Source organism: Cricetulus griseus (genome assembly GCF_003668045.3).
Source record: "Cricetulus griseus strain 17A/GY chromosome 1 unlocalized genomic scaffold, alternate assembly CriGri-PICRH-1.0 chr1_0, whole genome shotgun sequence".
In the NCBI taxonomy this organism is placed as follows: domain Eukaryota; kingdom Metazoa; phylum Chordata; class Mammalia; order Rodentia; family Cricetidae; genus Cricetulus; species Cricetulus griseus.
The window spans coordinates 230,575,965-230,598,872 of record NW_023276806.1 but is presented as its reverse complement, the minus strand read 5'-3'; the positions used below and the strand labels follow the sequence as shown (position 1 = coordinate 230,598,872).

The window sequence follows — 22,908 nt, the reverse complement described above, 5'->3', positions numbered from 1 at the left end:
ACTATGTAACCGAGGCTGGCTCTGATTACCGACTCTTTAGCAAATTTTGCCTTCCATGCACTGGGATTACAAGCCGAACAGCCAAGCCCAGCGTCTGCCACTCCTGTCCCAGCCCAGTTTTAGCTCTTAGGCTTTTTCTCTTGGCTCTGTAAGAGCCCTGGCTGCTGTAACCCTGGCTTAAAATCGGGGCAATCTGAGGGACCTGCTCCTCCATGGAGCCCCTCAGGTGAAGCAGGAAAAGGTCGGGGGAGATCAGTGGTCTGGCAAAGCAGTCCTCTGAGGACTTAGAACTTCTCTCTTTGTATGTATAATTTCACCTTTTATGCATACATTTCCCATTTTGTTTAAAACATAAATATTAGTGTATTTGTACATTCCTAAATATTTGCAGCTATCCATATATAGCAACTTATTGTTGCACTGATGAGCAACCACAGGTTGTGACGGCCCTGGGAAGATGCTGTCTGAAGGTAATGATATTAACGTGAGTGTGTGTGAGTGCAGACATTTCTTATCAATGAGGAAGGCCTTGGAGTCATTGCCCACTGAGCCGAATGATAGAATAAGTTTGTGAACTTTGTCACAGAGACTGGAAGACTGTCTGTATAGCTATATGATTGATTTGCATTTGATATTTAAGACAGAGCAGAAAAGATGATGAATGGGGGACACATCCATAGCAACTACAAGTCTGTCACTACAGTGGAAACACTAAAGAATATCAAACTCCAAATGACTAAGAAAATAGATTATTTTCCAAACAAGGCTACTTCCAAAAAGCATGAGTGGAAATCCCCCTCCAGATATAACCCCACCCCTGCAACTGGCATCTGTCTACTGAGTCTTTTTAGATGTGTGGCAATGTGAGAAAATTCTGCTGCCAAACCCTTTGCATTTAGAGGTTTGCTCTGAATGTACCTCTAAAGTCAGCAGCCGGTCCCCACCACAAGAGTGTTTAACTCTTGTGGAAGTGAGATAAACTTAGATGGTGGGCTCAGAGGAAGTCCCAGAGAGCAGCTGTCCCTTTGCTGGGTGTCTTAAATGCTCTTAGGGTGGGTGTTTGGAAGATGGTCATCCCCTATGGGGAAAAGGAATCAAGCCCCTGTTTCTCAGTGCTGAGGCAGATTGTGCAAGAAGGATGCAGGAAGCTATGACATGCCCCTGCACTGTGGACAGTGGTTACTCTGTCTCCAGAGAGGAGGTGACCATGGGCAACCTCCCTCAGCTTCCCAGAGGAATCCATCAGAATGAAAGGATGGATATTAGGGTTGAAAGACACTAGGTAAGAAAGAAAGCCAGTTGCATTAGTGTCCCCAAGACAGGACTTGAGAAAGTAGGTATGAAGGAAATGCCAGGGAGGAAGCTGGCTCTCACCCATGTCTGCCATCTTCCAGTTAGTGTCTTCAGTGAGTTCCACGTCATCTGGATTCTTTTGTCAGAGAGAGATCAATATAAAACAAATGCCTCAAGCTCACAGTCCCTGAGCTGTGAGATCCTGAGTGTCAGGGAGACCCTTGTAGACAAGGGTGCAGAGGGTCTCCCAGGAATTGTGTGGCTTAGGGTCATTGGACCTAAGCAGGATATGGTCTGTGAATGTTCCGGAATCAGTGTCATAACAAAGTCTCAGAACTCATGAGAGACAAGGGAAGTTCCTAGAGGTAAGGGCTTCCAAGAGGCCAGATTTAAGAACACTCTGGTGCATCTTGAACTCACAAATGAAACTCATGTTGTCAGCCTTTACATTAATTTCTTATAGTCTGGACACTTTGGCTCTAGAGATTGTGTCTATTCATGTTGGGAACCTTCAGCAGAGTAGCTTTAAATGTTTCAAATGTTGTTAAAAAGGTAAAAATTTCCTATATTTAAAAGTAAGAGCCTTCAAATGAAGATAACAAGGGAAGCCAAGGTGTTGAGGCAGATGTCAGATTTGGGAGGTGTGTGGTACTCAAGACTAAGCCACCTGGGTTGGTAACAAAGTACTAAGCACCTCTTGCTAAGTCTGTTAGTCCCAAGGTTGTGCAGTAGCAGCTAAAAGCATACAAGAAACCCCCAGTAATATTCATACCCCCAATAACCTTCATACCCCAGTAACCTTCATACATCCCCAGTAACCTTCATACCCCCAGTAACCTTCATACCCCCAGTAACCTACATACCCCCAGTAACCTTCATACCCTCAGTAACCTACATACCCCCCATTAATCTTTATTACCCACAGTAACTTTTCAAGATGGCAGACACCGAAGTTACCCTACCAACAAATGGCTGTGTTTCTGACCACAAAGTCCATGTGATTTGCACAAAGCCATGCTTTCCTTCAGTGTTGAAGGCCTGCTGTCTGAAGAGGTGTTTCCTAGCTAGGGTAAGCAGAGAAGGGCTGCCCTCTAGCATCAGATGCCCAGCCTTCAGGACTCAGCAGTACTGTTTTACATTGTTTTACTTCAATCCTGAGGGTTACAATCCCTTACTAATTTTTATGAGGAAGCTATTTAGAGAGTTTCATACCTAGAAATTTAAATCACTAGATTATCAATAGTAAGTTAAAAGTTTTGTTAAAACTTCTCTTGGCACGGGCCCATTATAAAGTTATTACGACATGACTTGTATGGTGTATGTGTGTGAGTTATGAGCTCAGTGTGTTTATGTATGTGTGCTGGTGTGTGGAGGCCACATGAAGGTGTCCTCATCGTTCTCCACCTGAGTCAGGGTCTTTCCTGAGTTCCGTTTTTTAGGCTACATCTGCAGCTGGAAAGCCCCAGCGATCCTCCAGTCCCTGCTGGGGTTAGAGGTGCACAGGCCACACCGGGCTTGGTCCGTGGGTGCTGGAATGGAAACCCATGCTTGCACAGCAGGTGCTCCTATTAGCTACGCCATCTCTCCAGCCCCTCAACTATATAACCTTGACTGTGGTAATAGCAAAACATGATAGAATTAGGATTTGGTGGCATAATCTATTTTATAAAATAGATTGCTACCTCAGCTTGGTGTCCAAGCTTCAGTTCAAGTTTCTCTTGTCTGGTTTTTAAATCTTTTACCAGTGTGATCAAAAGCTTAAAAAGGGACCCTGTTCTGTGGTGTGGTGACAGGGAGACTTGCGCTGTGAGGGTACCTGCTGCTACTGGAGGCAAAGAACAAGGCTGCAGGTACTCAGTATCATCCAGGTGGAGGGATCTCGGGGGGGGGGGCAGTGACCTCCCAGGAGTCCCTTGGTCTTCACAACTGTCCCTAAGGACCTTATGGAGAATGCCAAACAGACTCTATCAGCTGCTGGGCACTGGGGCTCTCTGAAGAAAACAATGCAGAGAAGCTGTGGCTCCATTGCCTTTGACACAAAAGCCTCACAGATCTAACTGCCATAGCCTGTGGCCCCTCAGAACCAATTTCCTCTCCCTTCCCTCCTTGGAGAGGACAAAGGGGAAAGAGAGGGACACGTCCAGGGCCAGCTGCCAGCCAGACACAAGAAGCAGGAAAGTAGGACACACAGAAAGAAAGGTAAAATACCTCAAGGAAAATGTAGATAAAGAGAAACAGACGAAAATAAGAATAGAGCAAAGGCTAAAAATTCATAACTAATAATAAGTCACCATGTCATAATTTGGGAGCTGGTTATGGCACAAAAGAGAGCCTGGTACACATCCCCATACAATTATCTTCCCCACAGGTTATAATCTTCACAGCTATGAGACTTCCAGTTCCCTCCCTGAGCATCCACAGCAGTTCTGCCTCTGACCGCAGTGTGTTTTACTTAGTCAAAGACATCGAGACAAGGAGGCGTGTCTAGCTGACCCCTGCAGAGATGAACACATGCCCCAGGGCTGCACACCCAGTCAGAGGACTGCTTCAGTCTGGATCCAGCTCTGCTGTGCACTCCACACTCCCCAGACTCTTGCTCTCAGGAGTTCAACTGATACCTGCTGAGACCCCACCCTCATCTTCCCGGAAGGCCCAGATGTTATGGAGTGAGTAGCCCTTTTGTACACTGTGAAGATGGGCTGCTCTCACTGCTTTAATAAAAGGTGGTGCCCAATAGCTAGGCAGGAAGAGGTTAGGCGGGACTTGTGGACAGGGATGAAGAAAGGCAGAGTCTCCAGGAGACACCGAGAGAAGCAAGATGAACTTGTGCTGGGAAAAGATATTGAGCCACGTGATAGTACATGGATAAGAAATATGACTTAAAGTAGTAAGAGCTAGTTAGCAACAAGCCTCAGCTATCGGCTGAGCTGCATAATAAGTATCTGTGTCAGTTATTGGGGAGCCTGTGGTCCCGACAAGAACTCTGCATACACTCAGCCTTTGCTTTGAGTGTCTCCCTTGAGAAGTGGGCTGTGGATACAACAGGGACCCCCGACTGAGCTTCTGGAGTCAACAACAGTCCAGGGGCAGGGCTGGAACACCCCCTTCCCCGCATTCCAGGACTGCACCATGACTTGTCAGACTTTTCCCTAACTGAAGAAGTGCAGATTCCAATGTCCAATCAGGAGCCAGCATTCTGCCACATCATCTGTTACTAGGGGAAGCTGCTCCTGGAGATGTCTGCAACACTACAGCCTTGTCCAGCTCTAGGGAACTTGAGATGGTGGTGACTTCACCTGAAGTGGACAAACTTGCATCACCTTTGTCATCTCCATCATTAACCTGAGGGGCAGTAAGTGCAAGGCTAAAGGTTCCTGGCTTGCTGTCATCTCCAGTCACCTCCTTTGCTCCCACAAATTCCAAACACACAGTCGTGCCAACAGCCCTGTGTAGGAGGTGATCGCTCCCCCAGTGCTCACAGTGATGAATGAATTACGGACCACAGCAGAGCTGGTTCAGCACTGTGATCTGATTAATGTTTCAACTGCAACTGGATCAAGTATTAAAACTAACTAGAAAAGAAATTTCTGTTTCCAAAGAGGACCCTCATACTGAATTTCTAGCTAGCAACTGATGATGCTGCTCACATCTGATACTGATTGGCTCCCCAGTACTGACTTTACTCAACACAGTACCAAAGCAGTGGATCCCCGGGTTCTGCTGACCTGGGTGTAGACAGATACGGGAGATAGTTTCCAGGGTGGGAGACCACCATCCAATCCTCCACCATGATGGGTCCCTGGCTCCCCAGACGCTCCTGTGTGGCAGCTGTGGTCCCGACCCTGATGGCCCTGAGCCCTCGGGTGGCTTTGGTCAGGGGCTGAACTGCTGGGTAGGTGCAGAAGTGAGGAGAGGTCATTTTCTCCTCTTTGGAGGAGGCTGGGCATGGCCAGTCCTATGGAGCATTTGACAGAATATTCTAGAAAGGGTGAAGAGGTTTGAGTATGAAATGGGGGTGGGGGTCACGCTGAGGCACAGCGGTGGGCAGGATTTTGTGTGGTCTCCATTGTAGCCCTCAGGTTGAGCTCAGGACACTATTGCCCCAGGTTCAGAAGGTGTCCCTTCTCCATGGGTCTCTCTGGCTCTGAAATAGCAGCGATGCACCCATTTGGGTGCTGGCCATTGAGAAGGTGACCTGACTGCAAGTGTTACTACCAGTCCGTTCTGGTTGGCCATGGCAGGATTGTTCTGTCTTGTTTTAAACCCCCCTGGTTAGTTATTTTCTTCTAGACTGTGGGCGAGTAGCAACAATTCCTGTCTTCTTGAGCAGTTGAAGGCAGAGGGAGACATCCCTGCCATTCTTCAGAAGGTTTAATTTTGGGGACATGCCCTTTGATAGTTCTGAAGCTCACCAAGCAGAGTAGGCTAGGCTAGCAGCCTGTGAGACTCATGGCTCTTCCGCTGTGTCCCTATCACAGGGTTATAGGTGTGGGCTTTGGGGATCAAACTCAGAATCTCAGGCTGAAAGGCCAACGCTTTACCTTTAAGCCATCTTGGCAGCCCCAGCAGAGATGTTTCTTGGCTAAGAGTGGGAGATGGAATGGCACATCAACTTCTCCACACATTTGGGAGCAGGAGGTCATAGACAAGGACTAAAAAATTGGCAGAGGGGGTGGGCTAAGGAAAGGGTGGGAGTATTTGTGCTTTTTCTGGAAGTGAAGTTAGGTTTTCCCAGATTTTGGGTCCTTTTCTTTTCTTTTATAGCTTCTCTCTCTCTCTCTCTCTCTCTCTCTCTCTCGTGCGTGTGTGTGTGTGTGTGAGAGAGAGAGAGACAGAGAGAGAGAAGAGAGAGAGAGAGAGAGAGCAGTGTAGGCAGAGGTGGTCCAGGGCGTTCATGCCCTGCTGGTTTGGGTACCCATACAGGGACTGATGGATTTGGGATGTCTGGTCCCTGAGAGAGAGCCACTTGAGCAGGTGACACTCCTGTCTCCACAGCACGTTTCTTGCAACAAGTTAAAAGTGAATGCCATTTCTCTAATGGGACGGAGAGGGTGTGGTACTTGCAGAGACACATATACAACCAGGAGGAACACTTGCGATTTGACAGCAAAATGGGCAAGTACCAAGCAGTGACTAAGCTGGGGAAGATCCAAGCCGAGTACTGGAACAGCCAGGAGGGCTTCCTGGAGCAGAAGCGGGCCAAGGTGGACACATTCTGCAGATTCAACTATGCAATTGTGGGGCTATTAACTGTGCTGCAGAGAGGTGAGGACGGGGGAGGGAGGAAGGGAAAAGAGAGAGAGGGGGAGGAGAGAGAGGGGGAGGAGAGAGAGGGTCACACAAATATTTAGAGAGAGATAGATATAAATAGATAGGGCAGAGATGTTTTCAGCATGAGAAACACTTTTAAGACTATACTTAGAAAACAACCAAGGAAATTTAAAATATTGAGCTTGTGGCTATGATGACATTAGCAATACTTTGGTAGAGCAGGATTAATAGTTTATCAGAACTCCATTGATTAATGTTACAACTCTGAACTTCTGTTTTGTTTTGTTTTGAGACAGAGTTTCTCTTCATAGCTCTGTCTGTCCTGGAATTCTCCCTGTGGACAAGGTTGGCCTCAAGCTCAGAGATCTACCTGCCTCTGCTTCCAGAGTGCTGGGAATAAAGGTGTGCGCTGCCACCACTGCTAAAACTCTGAACTTTTGAAGTCTTAATGTAACAATCGCACAGAGAGGAAGGAGATCTGAAACATCTCGTATTTTCCTAAGGCTCCTTCCGCCTTTACAACTTGCATTTATACAGCTTAAATGACTGTCTTAGGTCCTCGTGTCTCAATTAAACTTCAAATCTTTTATTTTCATACCACAAGACACAGCACACAGATGGTTTGTTAACAACAACAGTCATTGCAAATCAAGGTGCTTTAAGTAGAGGGTTAGTAGGATGTTACATTGAGACCTGTTTTATGAGTTTATCTTTCTGTGTGAAGCCAGCAAAGTAAACTGTTCTGTCTGCCTTTCTCAGCGGCAGACCTAATGGCTCTATAAAGTGAGGCCTGATTTTACATAAAATATGGCCTGAGCAGGCAGCTGCAGTTTTCCAGGGATGGGCAAGCCAACCCATAAAGCTATAGTTAGCTGTCAACATCATCAGAGTCCTTGCCCAGTGGTGTTTTTACCACCATCCAGGAGGAGTTACCTGCCTGTGCCCTGTGGATTTCCTGGAGAACTTAGGGTTGTCTCTTGGAGCTGTCACTCCTGTCTGTCATGGAAAGCTTTGTAATGAAACATTTAACATGCCAAATTTAGCAGATCTCTGAGGATTTTGAGGACCATGTATCAAGTCTACCTGACTTTAAACAAAGTAATTGTTTTCAGTTACTTGCTTTAGGATTAACCCTGAGGACATATACAGCAGGCTGACTAGAGCTGGTCTGTGTAAGTGGATTTAATTGTACCCAGCATGACTGTGAGAGTGTTTCTAAGCACATGGATTAAACAATCTTATCATTTATGACGTTACTGACCACTAACTTACATCTTAATTATCTTCAACAGTTTAGAACAATTTAATAGCTTTTATAAAATTAGGTCTTCATAAGTTTATCCCTGTTAAGTCTGGCCCTTGAAAACTTTTCTTAAAGCTGGGCAGTGGTGTTGTACAGCCTTACTCTCAGCACCAGAAGGCAGAGCCAGGTAAGTCTTTGAATTCAAGGCTAGCATGGTCTACAGAGTAAATTCCAGGATGGCCAGGGCTACACAGAGAAACTCTGTCTTGAAAAAGAAACAAAACAAACAAACAAACAAAAAAACCAAAAATTTAATTGAAGATCCTTTAGTATCAAAATAAATCCTTAAATCATAAATAGAAAAGTAGGGAGCTTTACAAGACCATACATACAGCTCGCTGGAAACCTTACTTTTCCAACAAGAAGAGACAGAACCTAGGGACACATGTGTGTAATTTACCTGTTGGGGAAATTACCACAGCTGGGAAATGAGCTTTTCTCTCACTGCCAGAATGTTCTCCTCTAGTTGGTGGTTCCTCCAGGGAGTGTAGATGACAGCTAAAGTGTGAAAACAGACTCTGAGTCCTGGGACAGCTATGTCAAAATCAGTTCACTCCGGGTAGACTGAGGCAGACAGACAGCCAACCTGGGAGGACAGCTCTGCCCTCATGACTTATTCTCACCTCCCTTTCTCCTTTAGCTGAACCCAGGGTGACTGTGTACCTGACAAAGACACAGCCCCTGGAGCACCGCAACCTCCTGGTCTGCTCTGTGAGCGGCTTCTACCCTGGCCACATTGAAGTCAGATGGTTCCAGAATGACCAGGAGGAGAAGGCTGGGATCGTGTCCACAGGCCTGATCCGGAATGGAGACTGGACCTTCCAGATCCTGGTGATGCTGGAGACAGTTCCTCAGAGTGGAGAGGTTTATACCTGCCAGGTGGAGCATCCCAGTCTGACCAGCCCTGTCACAGTGGAGTGGAGTGAGTGGGAACGCCCTGTCCCTGTGAGTCCCCGCCCACCAGGGAGAGGGCTTGGCATACCCCTTTCTGTCAGTTTTCTCTGACCCTGCGAGTCCCCGCCCACAGGGAGGGGCGTGGCTTACCATCTGCCAGCTCTCAATGCCCACACACTTTCCACTGGTCTGTGCTGTCCTATCCTTGAGCATGGCTCACAGGGGTAGGTGTGTGATCTTCTACAAGCACCTTGGTCCCCTGGGAAGCAGTTAGGCCACCACACACTCTTCTGAGCCTTCCAGTGACACCACAGCCCAGGGACCTGCTTGTCCCTGGCTGCAGCCTCTGCCTCTGGCTGGGTTGTGTTTCTGCTGCTGCTCATGCAGATGTTGGACAAGGAGAAGCACAGGGTCACAGCTGACCTCAGGGGCTCCAGTCTCAGCTCTGACTTTGCTTAGCTCTGTCACCCTCAGGACAGGGCAGCCTCAGAGCTCAGAGGCTCAGCTCAGGGCAGCCATATGAAGTCTCTTCATGCTGTGACCCTCTTGCTGTTTGATTGCTTTCCAACATCAGCAGGGTGTTCAATTCCTGCTCTTCTAGAACAGCCTTCTTCCCAGTCTCTAAGCTCTGTGTCTCAAGGTCCCAAGGGGAAACAGAATTTGGGCTGAAAACCTCTAGACCTGGCTTCCTTTCTCAGGGGCACAGTCCACATCTGCACAGAACAAGATGCTGAGTGGAATCGGGGGCTTCGTGCTGGGTCTGCTCTTCTTCTGGCTGGGGCTGTTCATCTACTTCAGGAACCAGAAAGGTAAGGAGCCTGGTGGTGGCCAAGACCCCATAGCATTTCAGGGAAGAGCCACGCTTTGTTCTCGGGATGTCACAGAACTTGTGACCTCAGATTTCAATCAACTCTGAACCCAACAGTCTGAAGTTACTGGATTAGATCCTAAGGAGTGATAACATATGGCCATGGGAAAGCTAAGGTGACTCTGACTTGAGAACTGGGAACAGAGGAAGAGAGAAGGAAGAGCCACTGGGCTGCTGTGTGCCTGAGGCTTCCTGAGCCCCTCTCTCTGTCCACAGTCTGCTCTGGCCTCACTGCTGTGGGCTGTGGTGCCAGAGGAATATCAGGTGGCAGCTCAGAGTCTAGGGACATGTGTATGGGGACAGATCTTCCTCCATGCACTTAAGTGTTTATTTTATTCTCTTTTCTAAGACAGTCTTGGCTTCAGTAACACCCATCAGTCTTCCCTCAGAGACAGATCTGCTTTCCCTACCATGTGGGGATGGGGTTAATGGGTACCAGACAGAAACACTGGGAAGGTGCAGATCCCAGGGCCTGGAGGTTTGCACTGAGCCTTGTTACCTGCACTTTCCAAGGAGTCTGTTCTCTGAAGCAGTGTTGACTTGGGGTTCTCTCTGCTCACTGCCATGCTGTCAGGAGAGGCCTGAAGGAGGGAGAGAAATCATAGCAGAGTTAGGTCTGGAAACACCTCTGACCCCTGTGCTCTGCAGGACTCCTGAACTGGGGTGAGGTGATAAGCCTGAAGGAAGGAGCTTTCCCTGTCTCCACGGCTCAACTTCCTCCATTGCCAGAGTATCCCAGGACCTGGCTCCTCCTGGCTCTGGATACTGTAGACCTGTGTTCCCTGTCAGCCCCTGGCCCCAGCCTGGCATCTCCCTGGGCAGAAGCTTCCCTCCCCACAGCTGCCCTTTGTCTGGTGGGTCTGAGCCCATCTGCTGCCACAATGCCTGCTGTCTTGGATGGTTTTGTGTCAACCTGACATAGCTAAGTCATCAGAGAGGAGGGAAATTCAATTGAGAAAATGCTTCCTTCAGATGAGCTACAGGCAAGACTGTAGGGCATTTTCTTAATTAGTGATTGATACCTGAAGGTGGGAGATGCCATCTCTGGGCTGGTGGTCCTGGATTCTGTAAGAAGGCAGCCTGAGAAAGCCATGAGGAGCACCCCCCTCCTCCATGGCCTCTGCATCAGTTCTTGCTGTCAGGTTTCTGCCTGTGTGAGTTCCTGTCCTGACCTGCTTCAGTAATGGACTTCATGTTAGTGTGAATGTAATTGGTCCCCACAAGCTCATAGGGAGCGGCATTTGATGGGGGAGCTCCTTCTGTATATATGTTTCTCTTATTGGTTGATGAATAAAACACTGATTTTCCAATAGCCAGACAGAAAGCATAGATGGGGCTACCAGACCAGGAGAAGGCTGGGGAGAGGAAGGGAGAGAGGCCCACACAGAGACACCGTGCTGCTGACAGAGTAACATGACAGATTGCGGGTAAGCCACAGCCTTGTGGCAATACATAGACTAATAGAAATGGGTTAATAATTAAGAGAGAACTAACCAGTAAGAAGACTTAGCCATCAGCCAACAGTTTATAAATTATTATAAGTCTTTGTGTGTTTATTTGGGGCTAAGCGGCTGTGGGACCAGGCAGGACAGAAACTGCCATCTTCAGGCACTATTATGTGGTATGGCCTTGTTGGAGGAAGTATGTCACTGTGGAGGTGGCTTTGAGTTCTCATATATGCTCAAGCCACACCCAGTGACTCAGTTCACTTCCTGTTGCCTGCAGGTCAAGATTGAAGACTCTCACCACCTTCTCCAGCACCATGTCTGCCTGTACCCTACCGTGTTCCACCATGATGGTCATGGACTAAACCTCTGAACATATAGGCCACCCCAATTAAAAGTCTTTTCCTCTATAAGAGTTGCTGTAGTATTGTGTCCAAATTCTCAAGCCCCCAGAGACCTGTTCCGATGCAAAAGCAAAGAGTCTTTTATTGTTGTTTAAAGAGCTAACTTCATTAACTCTGGCTTTTTATCCGTTCATGGAGGCAGATGGTGGGAGAAAGCCTTGAAGAACCAAGAGGTGGGAAACTTATTGGGCTACGTAAAGGGAGTGTCTAGAGCTAAGCAACAGTCTCATAATTGGTGTGCTTCCGGGCTTGGACGACCTGTCCTGTGTTGATTGGTCAAGTGGTTGCTATGGCCTATAGGCCCTCCCAGGGAGGTTGATATGCTCTTCATATCACTGCTGTGGCACTTGTACCTTAAAGCACACCCAGAGCCATAAAGCACAGTCCTGCCAGCTAACTTCAAATTGGTTCCTTGCCACAAGGCGGGTATCTGACTTCCTAGTGACTAGGGCAGGCCCAGCAAGGTCAGACATGTGCTGTGTCAGGGGCCTACATGTCTTTTCTGCAGCTTGTCATGACTGCTAAAGCAGGGGAGGGGGAGGGGATAGGCTTGGGGGCTCATCCCTTCAGCAGTAATGGTGTCTCTTGGCAGCAATAGAAACATTAACTAAGACAGAAGTTGTTACCAGAGACTGGGGTATTTCTGTGATAGACCTGACCATACTTTGGTTTGGAGGAATGTGGACCTTGGGAATGTGGATTAGAAAAGCAGTCATGCTTTAAGGGTTACTTAGTGGGCACACTAGTAGGAACATGGAAGACTGTGGTGCTGAGTGTGATTTGGTGAATTGTGTGGGCCTGGTTCAAGAGATTACAGAGGAGAAGAATATTAATATGTGGCCTAGAGATTTTTGTGATATTTTGGGGAAGAATGTGGCTGCTTTTTACCCTTGGCTGAAAAGTCTGCCTGAGGCTAAAGTGATGAGTTTTGGGTTAATTCCCTTGGATAGACTCTGTCATGTGGTTATAAGTGTTAATTCTAATGAAGACTTATGATAAAAAAAGTAGCAATCTGAGCAGTTAAAAATACAGAATGTACAGACTGAATAGAAAAAAGGCCCCATGAAGTCGAACAGAGATAAATTCTGTGTTCAAGGAGCTAAATGGGTTAAAAAATGGAATAAAGGGCGTGATGACCTCAGAGAAAGGTCCCAGCCAGCTAAGTTTCCTACTTGTGCAAAGGAATTAAAGAAAAACTTAGAGCTGGATGAGGTGGCACACACCTTTAATCCCAGCACTGGGCATGCAGAGGACCTCTGAATTTGGGGCCAGCCTGGTCTACAGATCCAGTTGCAGGACAGTGACTTTTAGGCATCGAAGGAGACCATCAAAACAGAAAACTGATGAGGATGTAATTGAGTGAGGGGCCATGTTCCAGCCCTAGCAGGCAGCAGAACCTGGCTGCTTCAGCCTTGTGGTTCTGGCTTTAGAATTATGATAGAAAACAGAGGTTTTGGAATATTCCTCCTTTACTAAGGAAAGCAACTGAGGCCAGGTATGTGTCAGGGTTTTCTCTGCATGGAGGCCTATTGAGGCCTTTGCGTGAACTGTGAAGCCTGCATTGCCTTGGAGACCCCAAGATATTTGAGATGGCAGAGCCATGGTTACTTCCCTGGGAAGCTGCTAAGAGGGAGTGAAACCAGCCCAAGAAAAAGAAGTCTCTTGCAGTCAACAACATTGAAAGGATTTGGAGATCTGAGGGCCCTTTGACATCAGACATGGAGATGCAGAGTTTGGAGTTTGCCCAGCTGGTTTTCAATCTTGCTTTGGTCTAGTTTTTCCTCTCTGTGCTCCTTTCCCTATGTTTTGGAGTCACAATGTGTATCCTGTGCCTTCATATGTTAGAAGTATGGGATCTGCTTTTTCACTTTGATTTTATAGGGGGTTACAGTTAAGAGATTGCATGAGTCTCAGAAGAGACTTTGAACTTTAAAACATGGTTGAGATAGTGATAGACTTTGGGGACTTTTGAAGTTGTACTAATTGCATTTTGATATTGTTACAGGCTTATGGGACCCAGGGGGTAGAATGTGGTAATTGACCCCCATAATCTCATAGGGAGTTGTACTTTAAGGAGGTGTGGCCTTGTTGGAGTAGGTATGGCCTTGTTAGAGAAACTGTGTCATTGTGGGATTGTGCTTTGAGGTGTCCTTTGCTCAAGCCACACCCTGTGTGGCACACAGTTCACTTAATGTTGTCTACAGATCAATGAAATGTTTTCCTTTATAAGAGTTGCCGTGATTATGGTGTCTCCTCACAGCTATAGAAACCCTAACTAAGACAAGCCGTAATAATGACAAGTAAGTGAAATGAACCATTTTTCTTCATGTTGCTTTTGGTCGTGGTGCTTCATCAGAGTAATAGTAACTCTAAGATATTTGCTTACATTTTCCTCACATAAACTAGGAACAAAAATCACCTGCTTCAAGGAGCTTCAAGGAAAAGAAATAGCAAAGAGAAAGGAATGGCTCACAGTAAGACACTGCTTATGCCTAAGGCAGTTTAATGTGTAGGGGATAAGTTCATTTGTATTTTACATTCTTTGTCAATTAGAATTATCCTATACAGCTTTGAGTCTGTTTTAGGACCTGGCTCAGTTAATGAAGCTTTGTCTCACAACCGTGAGGACACAAGTTTGGTCCCCAGGACCTTGTTATGATGCTGGTCGTCTCTCCATTCGTCCCACATCAAAAAGACTGTGAAACTGAGTGTCTCCCTAATCCTTCCTGTGTGTCTCTCCATCCATGTTCCTGGCTCCTCTGTCCTCTCTAGGGCTAATTCCTGTCAACTAACCTAAGGTTAATTTTATTAACACAGTCTCGGGGTTTCACAGTGTGGGGGTGTCACTGAGCTGTGCTGGGTGAGGAACCGGACAGACAGACAAAGGCCCTGGGTCACTGGCTGGCAGCCTGATAAAGGTCTCAGAGACCCATCGAAGGGGCCTGAGTAAATATGAATATGAGTTTTATCTGTCATGTTGAGTGAGACCCACCTATCCTCATGCTCCAAGAAGACACTGACTGGCAGGGGCTCAGGAGAGGCGACTGCCCAGTACACAGCCTCACAGAGAGTGGTGGCCCAGAAGCCATCCTGCAGATTTATGTTAGACTTTCCACTCCTGGTCACATGCACCCCCTACCCCCATCCCTGGGTTCACAGTACCTGACCTTCATCTCCCAGTATCATTACCCTGAGATAAAAACCTGCTGGCCCAGCACACAGGGAAGGGAATAAATCTCAGTGGCTCCATGGGGCAGACCTGAGGCTCCCTGTGGTCACATATCTCCCTTTAGATGAGTTCAGGGTGTGTCTGGGTCCAGAGTCACAGGCACCGCAAAGAAAACCATCCTTCTGATCTCCAAGACACTCAGCCTGATGGCATGCTCTTATGCCAGCCCACAAGACCCCCAGATTGACCACCACTTGGAGCTGACACTCCTGAATGCAATTGCAAGGTTTCTTTATTCAAGCCTCGTCAGGGACCTAGGCTTGAATTCTCCACCAAAGGAAACCAGTCCTTTTACATTTGACACAGCAGCAGCAGGAGAAAGGCCTCTGGAGCCTCACAAGCAAGGGGCTTTTAAAGACAAAGACCACAGGATAGGGTGAGGGATATAGGTATAAGCTGATTGGCTGGGGTGTCTCGAGGAACTTGGGGAGTTTGGGAATTTTCTATAGATTTATCTCTGGTTCCATGTGTACTCACAAAGATTGTTTTTGTAACTCTGATAATTGGCCACCCTGGGGTCAGGGCCAGTTGTCTCCCCTTCCTGCCTGTCAGGGCATGTGGAGTTCTTGCACCTTCCTGCTTGTTAGCTTCTCAGGGGACGGTGTAAGCCATCTGCACAGGTCACGGTGTCAGGTTCTCACACAGTGCTCTTTTTGGCCTTTTCTCTAGGATGGCTCTGGTTTGGTCGTTCATTGCAAGAGTCCTCTGCAGACTGAGATGTCTGGGGCTGGAGGAGGAGGGGACACTCAGATATGAGTTCTGTCCTCTCTCTCCTTTACCCGAGCTGAGCCCAAACATGGGGAGCAGACTCATTCTGAGACTGACAGAGTGACTCGTCAGCGTGGTCAAGCTCCTTCCTCCAGTTCTCAAAAGAACACACATGTACATCCACAGAACTAACATTTGGATTTTCCTCCAGAGGAAACCAGTTTTTTCCACTTTCACTTTGTACATTGTTTGACCTAAGTTTTCCACTCCTTTCCTCATTAAATATTGATGCTCGGGTTAATTACTCTAAATATACTTTCCCTTGTGTGGACTGGAGGAGTTTAGAGTACAGCTTTCGTCTTCTGGAACAGATAGGAACTTCCATTCTCTGCCCTCCCACAGGCACTTCTGAAGACACATGGGTGGGACACGTCAGCTGTGAGGAATGAGTAGCACGGAGTTCATGGGAAATTTCCCACTTTCATTCTCATTATAACACATCCCCAGGATGGCTGCACCCAGGTCCCCAGGCTGCCCCCAGGATGGACTGCCTGCTGGTCACCAGGCTGGACCCTAGTACAGTCCACACCCTGGTCCCCAGGATGGTGCTGTTTATCAGGTTGTGGAAGCCTTAGAAGGTCCAGCTTGAGAAAGCCCTTTGGCTGAGGTCCTGACTTGAAGTTTATGTTCTGGCACTACACTCTGTGTTCTCAAGGTTTCTTGTTATGAACAGACTTGAGATGGGAGCCCCAGCTGGCATGCCCCCCTACCCCCCACCATGGAGCTTCCTGCTGCTCTGCAGTCCTGGTCACCATGGAATGTGTCTCTTCAGAACCTGAGCCAGATAAATGATTCTGGCCTGAATGCTAAGGCCCTCTTGCTCAGATGCAGCAGCTGTTGGGCCTCAGGTTTTATTGAGAAGTTAGATATGTCCATGCCCATAGCCCCAGGAGGAGGAGAGGTGAGGACTTTCATTTACTAACAGACACAGCACTGTGTCCTCTCATTGACGCTCCCTCCACAAAGAAATTTAACATCTGATATACACAGCCATGAGGACAGGAGTCAGGGGAGCAGCTGGAAATGCTGGTCCTCTGCACCCTGCAGGGAAGGAAAATAGCCAATCCTGCCCCCATCTGCCCTGCAGTGAAGGAGAATGGCTGACCCTCCTCCCCTGCAGTGAAGGAGAATGCTGACCCTATCCTCAGTGCTTAGCTCCCTTCTTCAGAACCACAGGACATTTTTAACAATATTTGTTTTTAAATTTTATTTTATGTGTTGAGTGTTTGCATGTATGTATGTATGTGCACTACATGAGTGCAGTGCCGGCAGAGGTGAGAAGATGGCGCTGGATCCCCCAGGACTGGAGTGACAGATGGCTGTGAGCCACAGTATATAGGCCGTGGGAGTTGAACTTGGTTCTTTGCAAGAGTAGCGGTTGCTACTGAGGAGTCTCCCAGGACCTGAGGAGTCTCCCAGGACCTGAGGGTCTCCCAGGCTCTGAGGAGTCTCCCAGCCCCAGTTGGAATATCTCAGAATAAATAGTTGGAGTCTCAGCAGAAGCTGCTTACAGAAATGTCCATCACCTTGGAGGCCCACCTGTCTGTCACCCTGGCCCACCTGTCTGTCACCCTGGAGGCCCACCTGTCTGTCACCCTGAAGGCTCACCTGTCTGTCACTCTGGAGGCCCACCTGTGTGTCACTCTGGAGGCCCACCTGTCTGTCACCCTGTAGGTCCACCTGTCTGTCACTCTGGAGGCCCACCTGTCTGTCCCACCTGTCTGTCACTCTGGAGGCCCACCTATCTGTCCCACCTGTCTGTCACCTGGAGGCCCACCTGTCTGTCACTCTGGAGGCCCACCTGTCTGTCACTCTGGAGGCCCACCTGTCTGTCACTCTGGAGGCTCACCTGTCTGTCACCCTTGAGGCTCACCTGTCTGTCACCCTGGAGGCTCACCTGTCTGTCACTCTGGAGATCCACCTGTCTGTCACTTTGGAGGCCCACCAGTCTGTCACCCTGGAGGCCCACCTGTCTGTCACTCTGGAGGCCCACCTGTCTGTCACCCTGGAGGCCCACCTGTCTGTCACCCTGTAGGCCCACCAGTCTGTCACCCTGGAGGGCCACCTGTCTGTCACTCTGGAGGCCCACCTGTCTGTCACCCTGGAGGCCCACCTGTCTGTCACCCTGTAGGCCCACCAGTCTGTCACCCTGGAGGGCCACCTGTCTGTCACTCTGGAGGCCCACCTGTCAGTCACTCTGGAGGCCCACCTGTCTGTCACTCTGGAGGCCCACCTGTCTGTCACCCTGGAGGCCCACTTGTCTGTCACTCTGGAGGCCCACCTGTGTGTCACTCTGGAGGCCCACCTGTCTGTCACCCTGGAGGTCCAACCGTCTGTCACCCTGGAGGCTCACCTGTCTGTCACTCTGGAGGCCCACCTGTTATTGTTTTGTTTAAAAAGAAGAAAAGAGAAATGCTGAGATAGACATAAGACTATAAGTTTATTATAAGGCCCGGTAGAATGGGGAGACTAAGAAGAGGAACAGGGTAAATGGCTGACCGCCATGGCCGGTCGCCATAGAGAGACAGAGCACACAGAGCGCGGGACAGAGGAACAGAGGAACAAAGCAGGACAGAGAAACTGAGAGAATAAATGGGCAGGGGCCTATCTTTTAATGGGGTCCTCTGCACCTGCTTGCAGACTTAGTTCCCATGGAACCTTGGGCTGGCCAGGGTATTGCCTGTTCAATCAGGTAACAGGGGCAGGCCAGCATAATGCCTGAACCTTTCATTCCCACCTCTACTTATTATTCTTAAGACTGCTTCCGTTGACCATCTTTGGGGGACCCGAGAAGGTTGGGGTGCTGCCACGTCCTGGTGTAGCTGGTTGCTTCATTGTAGTCCAGGCTGTATGGAACTCCTTGGTGCCTCTTAGACATGGCAAGATGTTGACAGAGCAGAAGACAAGGTTGAGTTTAGAAAAAATTTTTTCTTAGGTCCTGTCACTTGAGGGGAAGATTGTAAGATGAGGGAGGGGTTCCCGAGGAGTCCCAAGATGAGGGAAGGGAAATTGGGACCGGGGAAAGGTTGGATATTACCTGGAGTGAATCTGACCTGTTTGGATCTGATTCAGCTCCCTGGAACTTACAAGAATCCTTAGAGTTTGTGGAAACATAAGTATTAGACATGTTAGAAGCATATTCTTGTTAGAAGCAACTTGGCTGAAAGTATTACCATTTTAAAATAGACAGATTTTTTTTTTTTTTTGGACAATGAAAAGCATCTTAATCTTGACCTTGTAGTCATGATCATATGGTGGTATTGTTGAACTTTACTATGAACAGTAGCATGAGAAATAGAGAAATCCGGAACATATTTCATTCTTTTTAATGTCAACTCACTTTATCATCATTTAAGCCTTTTTATCCTCAGGCCTTTGTAACTACATTCTCAGACTTTTATACATCTTAGACTTTCCTATCTTTACATAGATAAACCCTAAAATACCTGTTCCTGGAATCTGTTTTGCTTTAAGCTGGCAAGACTACCAGTCGTCAAAAGCATCAGAGTTCTTGAGAAGGATAAGATTTTACCTGAATCAATGATTAAAGAATAACAGAAACTTGCCAGCAGGCTGCATGGACAGCCATCCCCAAGGTCCTCCATCTATAGTAGTGGGCTGCAGGACACCTGCCTTCTTGCTGATAACTTGTGACCTGTGGATTACAGACTTTGGGAAGACTCGCCTACCGTTGGCCCAAGCAACGCCGGGAAAGTCGATTCCGTTGTCCTCTTGTCCAAGGTCTGGAATACTTTGTAGTAGTTGAGGTGAAGGGCAGGGTTGCTCAGTGACCAGCGTTGTCACTGACTCGAGATGAAGCTTATTTAGTGCCCATCAGTCTTCTCGGAGGAAATGGGGTGGGGCCAGTAACTGGCCTATCTCTCTGTTATAAAAAGCTTTTTAACAAAACATTTTAAATGCCATATTCTCTAGATCTCTGAGCATTTGAGGGCTGTCTAGTTTGGTTATCTCAGCAGTTAAGTTTGTCTTTAATTAAAGAAAAAAATACCTTTTGTAATAAAAGCTGTACCTTTGTAAACGGCTTACAGGATAGATTGAGTGGTATAAATATTTTGTTAATTTGAAATAGACCTTTATGATTTTAAACTTTTATAATCATTTAAAGATACATGAGTTAAATTTAAGTTGTATAGACTTGGCTTATATTTTAAGTAAAGGTAGATTAGAAATTTATGACTTTAAATGTTTACCATCATTTAAAGATATATAGCAATTTAGAAATATGAGGCTTAGTATAGTTTAATTTAAATTGTATATAAAGCTAGATAAGTGTAAAATTAAATTACAGGTACAGAGACAAGCAGGACTGGATAACAGTAAAGGGGGAACCAGAAGGTAATCTCTGTATACATTGCATACATTGTAGCAAATGGACAGAAGATTTAAAGGGAGATTGTAGATTGAAACAGAGGGCCCTGGAAAAGCACAGTATTTAGTAAACAAGCCATGAACAACAGAGCCAGTGAAAGAAGAAATCATAGACAAAAAATAAAATAAAAAGCAAAAAGACCTGGGCGTGCCTACAGGTAGGTCACATGACCAAAACAGCGGCAACCGTAAGCCGCTTTTGTCTGTTTACCTGCTTGTTGGATAAAACCAGAAAGGTTCCTCTATGCATTTCTCATGGGTGAGGCAAGTGGAAAACCGGCAAAAAGCTCCTCTCCGGATGCACGTCTGCCCGTGGGAGTTGCCAGGGGCCTGGCCCCGAAGGGGACACAGCTGTCCCGAAACCGAAAAAGGACCCAGCGTCCGAACTGAAAAAGCAAAAAAGCACCGCTCCTGGAGCGGGATCCCACGCCTGACCTTCAGGAAATGCACCCAACAAGTGAAAGAAGAAATAAAAAGCAAGATGTCAGGTGGCAGTGCTTGCCTGTGCAAGTCACTGAACTGAGTGGGCAGGCCTAAGCTAGGTCACCTGGTTATGACCAAGATGGCGGCCCCCAGGTTAGCCCACGTGTTTGAGATGGCGACCCTGTAAGCATATTCTCAATTGCCAGAAATGTTTCAAACCTCATTCATGTGGAAAAATGAAAACCAGCAAACAAACAAAACTCTCAGAGCATCTCAAGTAGACATTGCCAACCAAGAAAAACAGTCAGAAATAGAACAATCAGAACAATGAGGGACATTCCCAGGTGAAAGAAAGTTCCCACTGGGAGGCAGAACTCCGCTCATTTACCTATTCGCTGCCAGTAACTGAAAGATCCCGTAAAAATGTATTTCCCGTGGGCAAGGCCAAAAAATGGCACAGATTGCCCTGTCTGAGAGCACCCGGTCCGAAACCGAAAAATGGACCCAGAGAGAACAGTGCTGGGTCTGCCCCATGGGAACGGTTTTGGATATCTTACCAGATTGTAGCGAATAGGCAGATCAGTGAGTTCCAGAAATACTTAGTTGGAAAAGCGGCAAGTTGAATTCCGGCATCTCAGGATGCTGCAGGCAGGAGGGAGTACCAGGAAAAGCGGAGATGGAAGTGGATTGTAAGCGTACCCTTGCCTAAGACGCGCCCACCAGCGGGTCGCGGGAGAAGGTATAAGGGCAGAGCCTTTCCACGTCCAGGCGCCAAATTGTTATTGTTTTGTTTAAAAAGAAGAAAAGAGAAATGCTGAGACAGACATAAGACTATAAGTTTATTATAAGGCCCGGTAGAATGGGGAGACTAAGAAGAGGAACAGGGTAAATGGCTGACCGCCATGGCCGGTCGCCATAGAGAGACAGAGCGCACAGAGCGTGGGACAGAGGAACAGAGGAACATAGCAGGGCAGAGAAACTGAGAGAATAAATGGGCAGGGGCCTATCTTTTAAAGGGGTCCTCTGCACCTGCGTGCAGACTTAGTTCCCATGGAACCTTGGGCTGACCAAGGTATTGCCTGTTCAACCAGGTAACAGGGGCAGGCCAGCATAATGCCTGAACCTTTCACCACCTGTCTGTCCCACCTGTCTGTCACTCTGGAGGCCCACCTGTCTGTCACCCTGGAGGCCCACCAGTCTGTCACTCTGGAGGCCCACCTGTCTGTCACCCTGGAGGCCCACCTGTCTGTCACCCTGGAGGTCCACCAGTATGTCACCCTGGAGGTCCACCTGTCTGTCACCCTGGAGGCCCACCTGTCTGTCACTCTGGAGGCCCACCTGTCTGTCCCACCTGTCTGTCACTCTGGAGGCCCACCTGTTTGTCACTCTGGAGGCCCACCTGTCTGTCACCCTGGAGGCCCACCTGTCTGTCACCCTGGAGGCCCACCTGTCTGTCACCCTGGAGGCCCACCTGTCTGTCACTCTGGAGGCCCACCTGTCTGTCACCCTGGAGGCCCACCTGTCTGTCACCCTGGAGGCCCACCTGTCTGTCACCCTGGAGGCCCACCTGTCTGTCACCCTGGAGGCCCACCTGTCTGTCACCCTGGAGGCCCACCTGTCTGTCACCTGGAGGCCCACCTGTCTGTCACCCTGGAGGCCCACCTGTCTGTCACCCTGGAGGCCCACCTGTCTGTCACCCTGGAGGCCCACCTGTCTGTCACCCTGGAGGCCCACCTGTCTGTCACCCTGGAGGCCCACCTGTCTGTCACTCTGGAGGCCCACCTGTCTGTCACCCTGGAGGCCCACCTGTCTGTCACCCTGGAGGCCCAACTGTCTGTCACTCTGGAGGCCCACCTGTCTGTCACCCTGGAGGCCCACCTGTCTGTCACCCTGGAGGCCCACCTGTCTGTCACCCTGGAGGCCCACCTGTCTGTCACCCTGGAGGCCCACCTGTCTGTCACCCTGGAGGCCCACCTGTCTGTCACTCTGGAGGCCCACCTGTCTGTCACTCTGGAGGCCCAACTGTCTGTCACCCTGGAGGCCCACCTGTCTGTCACCCTGGAGGCCCACCTGTCTGACACCCTGGAGGCCCACCTGTCTGACACCCTGGAGGCTCACCTGTCTGTCACCCTGGAGGCCCACCTGTCTGTCACTCTGGAGGCCCAACTGTCTGTCACCCTGGAGGCTCACCTGTCTGTCAGATTCTGCCAGCACTTAGGCTGCCTGGAACAGCCTGGTTTCTTGCTGATGTTCTTTGGGGACTTTCAACTTCTACAGGGTCAGAGATGACAGCTGTGCCACCTATGTGTGGCACAGTGTCTGATGTATGGAATTGCACAGACGGGATCAAGGAATGACCTAGTGTGTTTGTGAACTCCACATCACACACACACAGACACAGACACCCACCCACACACACACAACACACCACAATACACTCACACATCACACAGCACTCAGTCACACACATCATACACACATCACATACATACTTGCACACAGTCACATACTCACACAGATATCACACACTCACATACACACATGTACACACACACATACCACACACACATACACACATGCAGACACTCACGCACACATCACACACACATACATGCATGAAC

The 22,908-nt window shown here is 48.3% G+C and overlaps 1 protein-coding gene across 1 annotated transcript; it reads left to right on the top strand.

Moving 5' to 3' along the window:
• Positions 1-5,081: 5,081 nt before the first annotated feature.
• On the top strand, positions 5,082-17,510 carry LOC100750512 (H-2 class II histocompatibility antigen, E-S beta chain). The gene is made up of 6 exons (XM_035451431.1): positions 5,082-5,172; positions 6,289-6,558; positions 8,508-8,789; positions 9,460-9,570; positions 15,923-16,034; positions 17,150-17,510. Exons 1-6 carry the CDS (start codon positions 5,082-5,084, stop codon positions 17,508-17,510), a joined length of 1,227 nt encoding a protein of 408 aa, XP_035307322.1.
• The last annotated feature ends 5,398 nt before the right edge of the window (positions 17,511-22,908 follow it).

What these genes read in the sequence shown, in the direction of transcription:
- LOC100750512 (XM_035451431.1), top strand. Translation starts at nt 5,082, where the DNA reads ATGATGGGTCCCTGGCTCCCCAGACGCTCCTGTGTGGCAGCTGTGGTC. An exon ending in TCGGGTGGCTTTGGTCAGGG is followed by an intron (nt 5,173 to 6,288) that starts GCTGAACTGCTG and finishes CTGTCTCCACAG; the next exon opens with CACGTTTCTTGCAACAAGTT. An exon ending in AGGATGGTGCTGTTTATCAG is followed by an intron (nt 16,035 to 17,149) that starts GTTGTGGAAGCC and finishes GTCACCCTGTAG; the next exon opens with GTCCACCTGTCTGTCACTCT.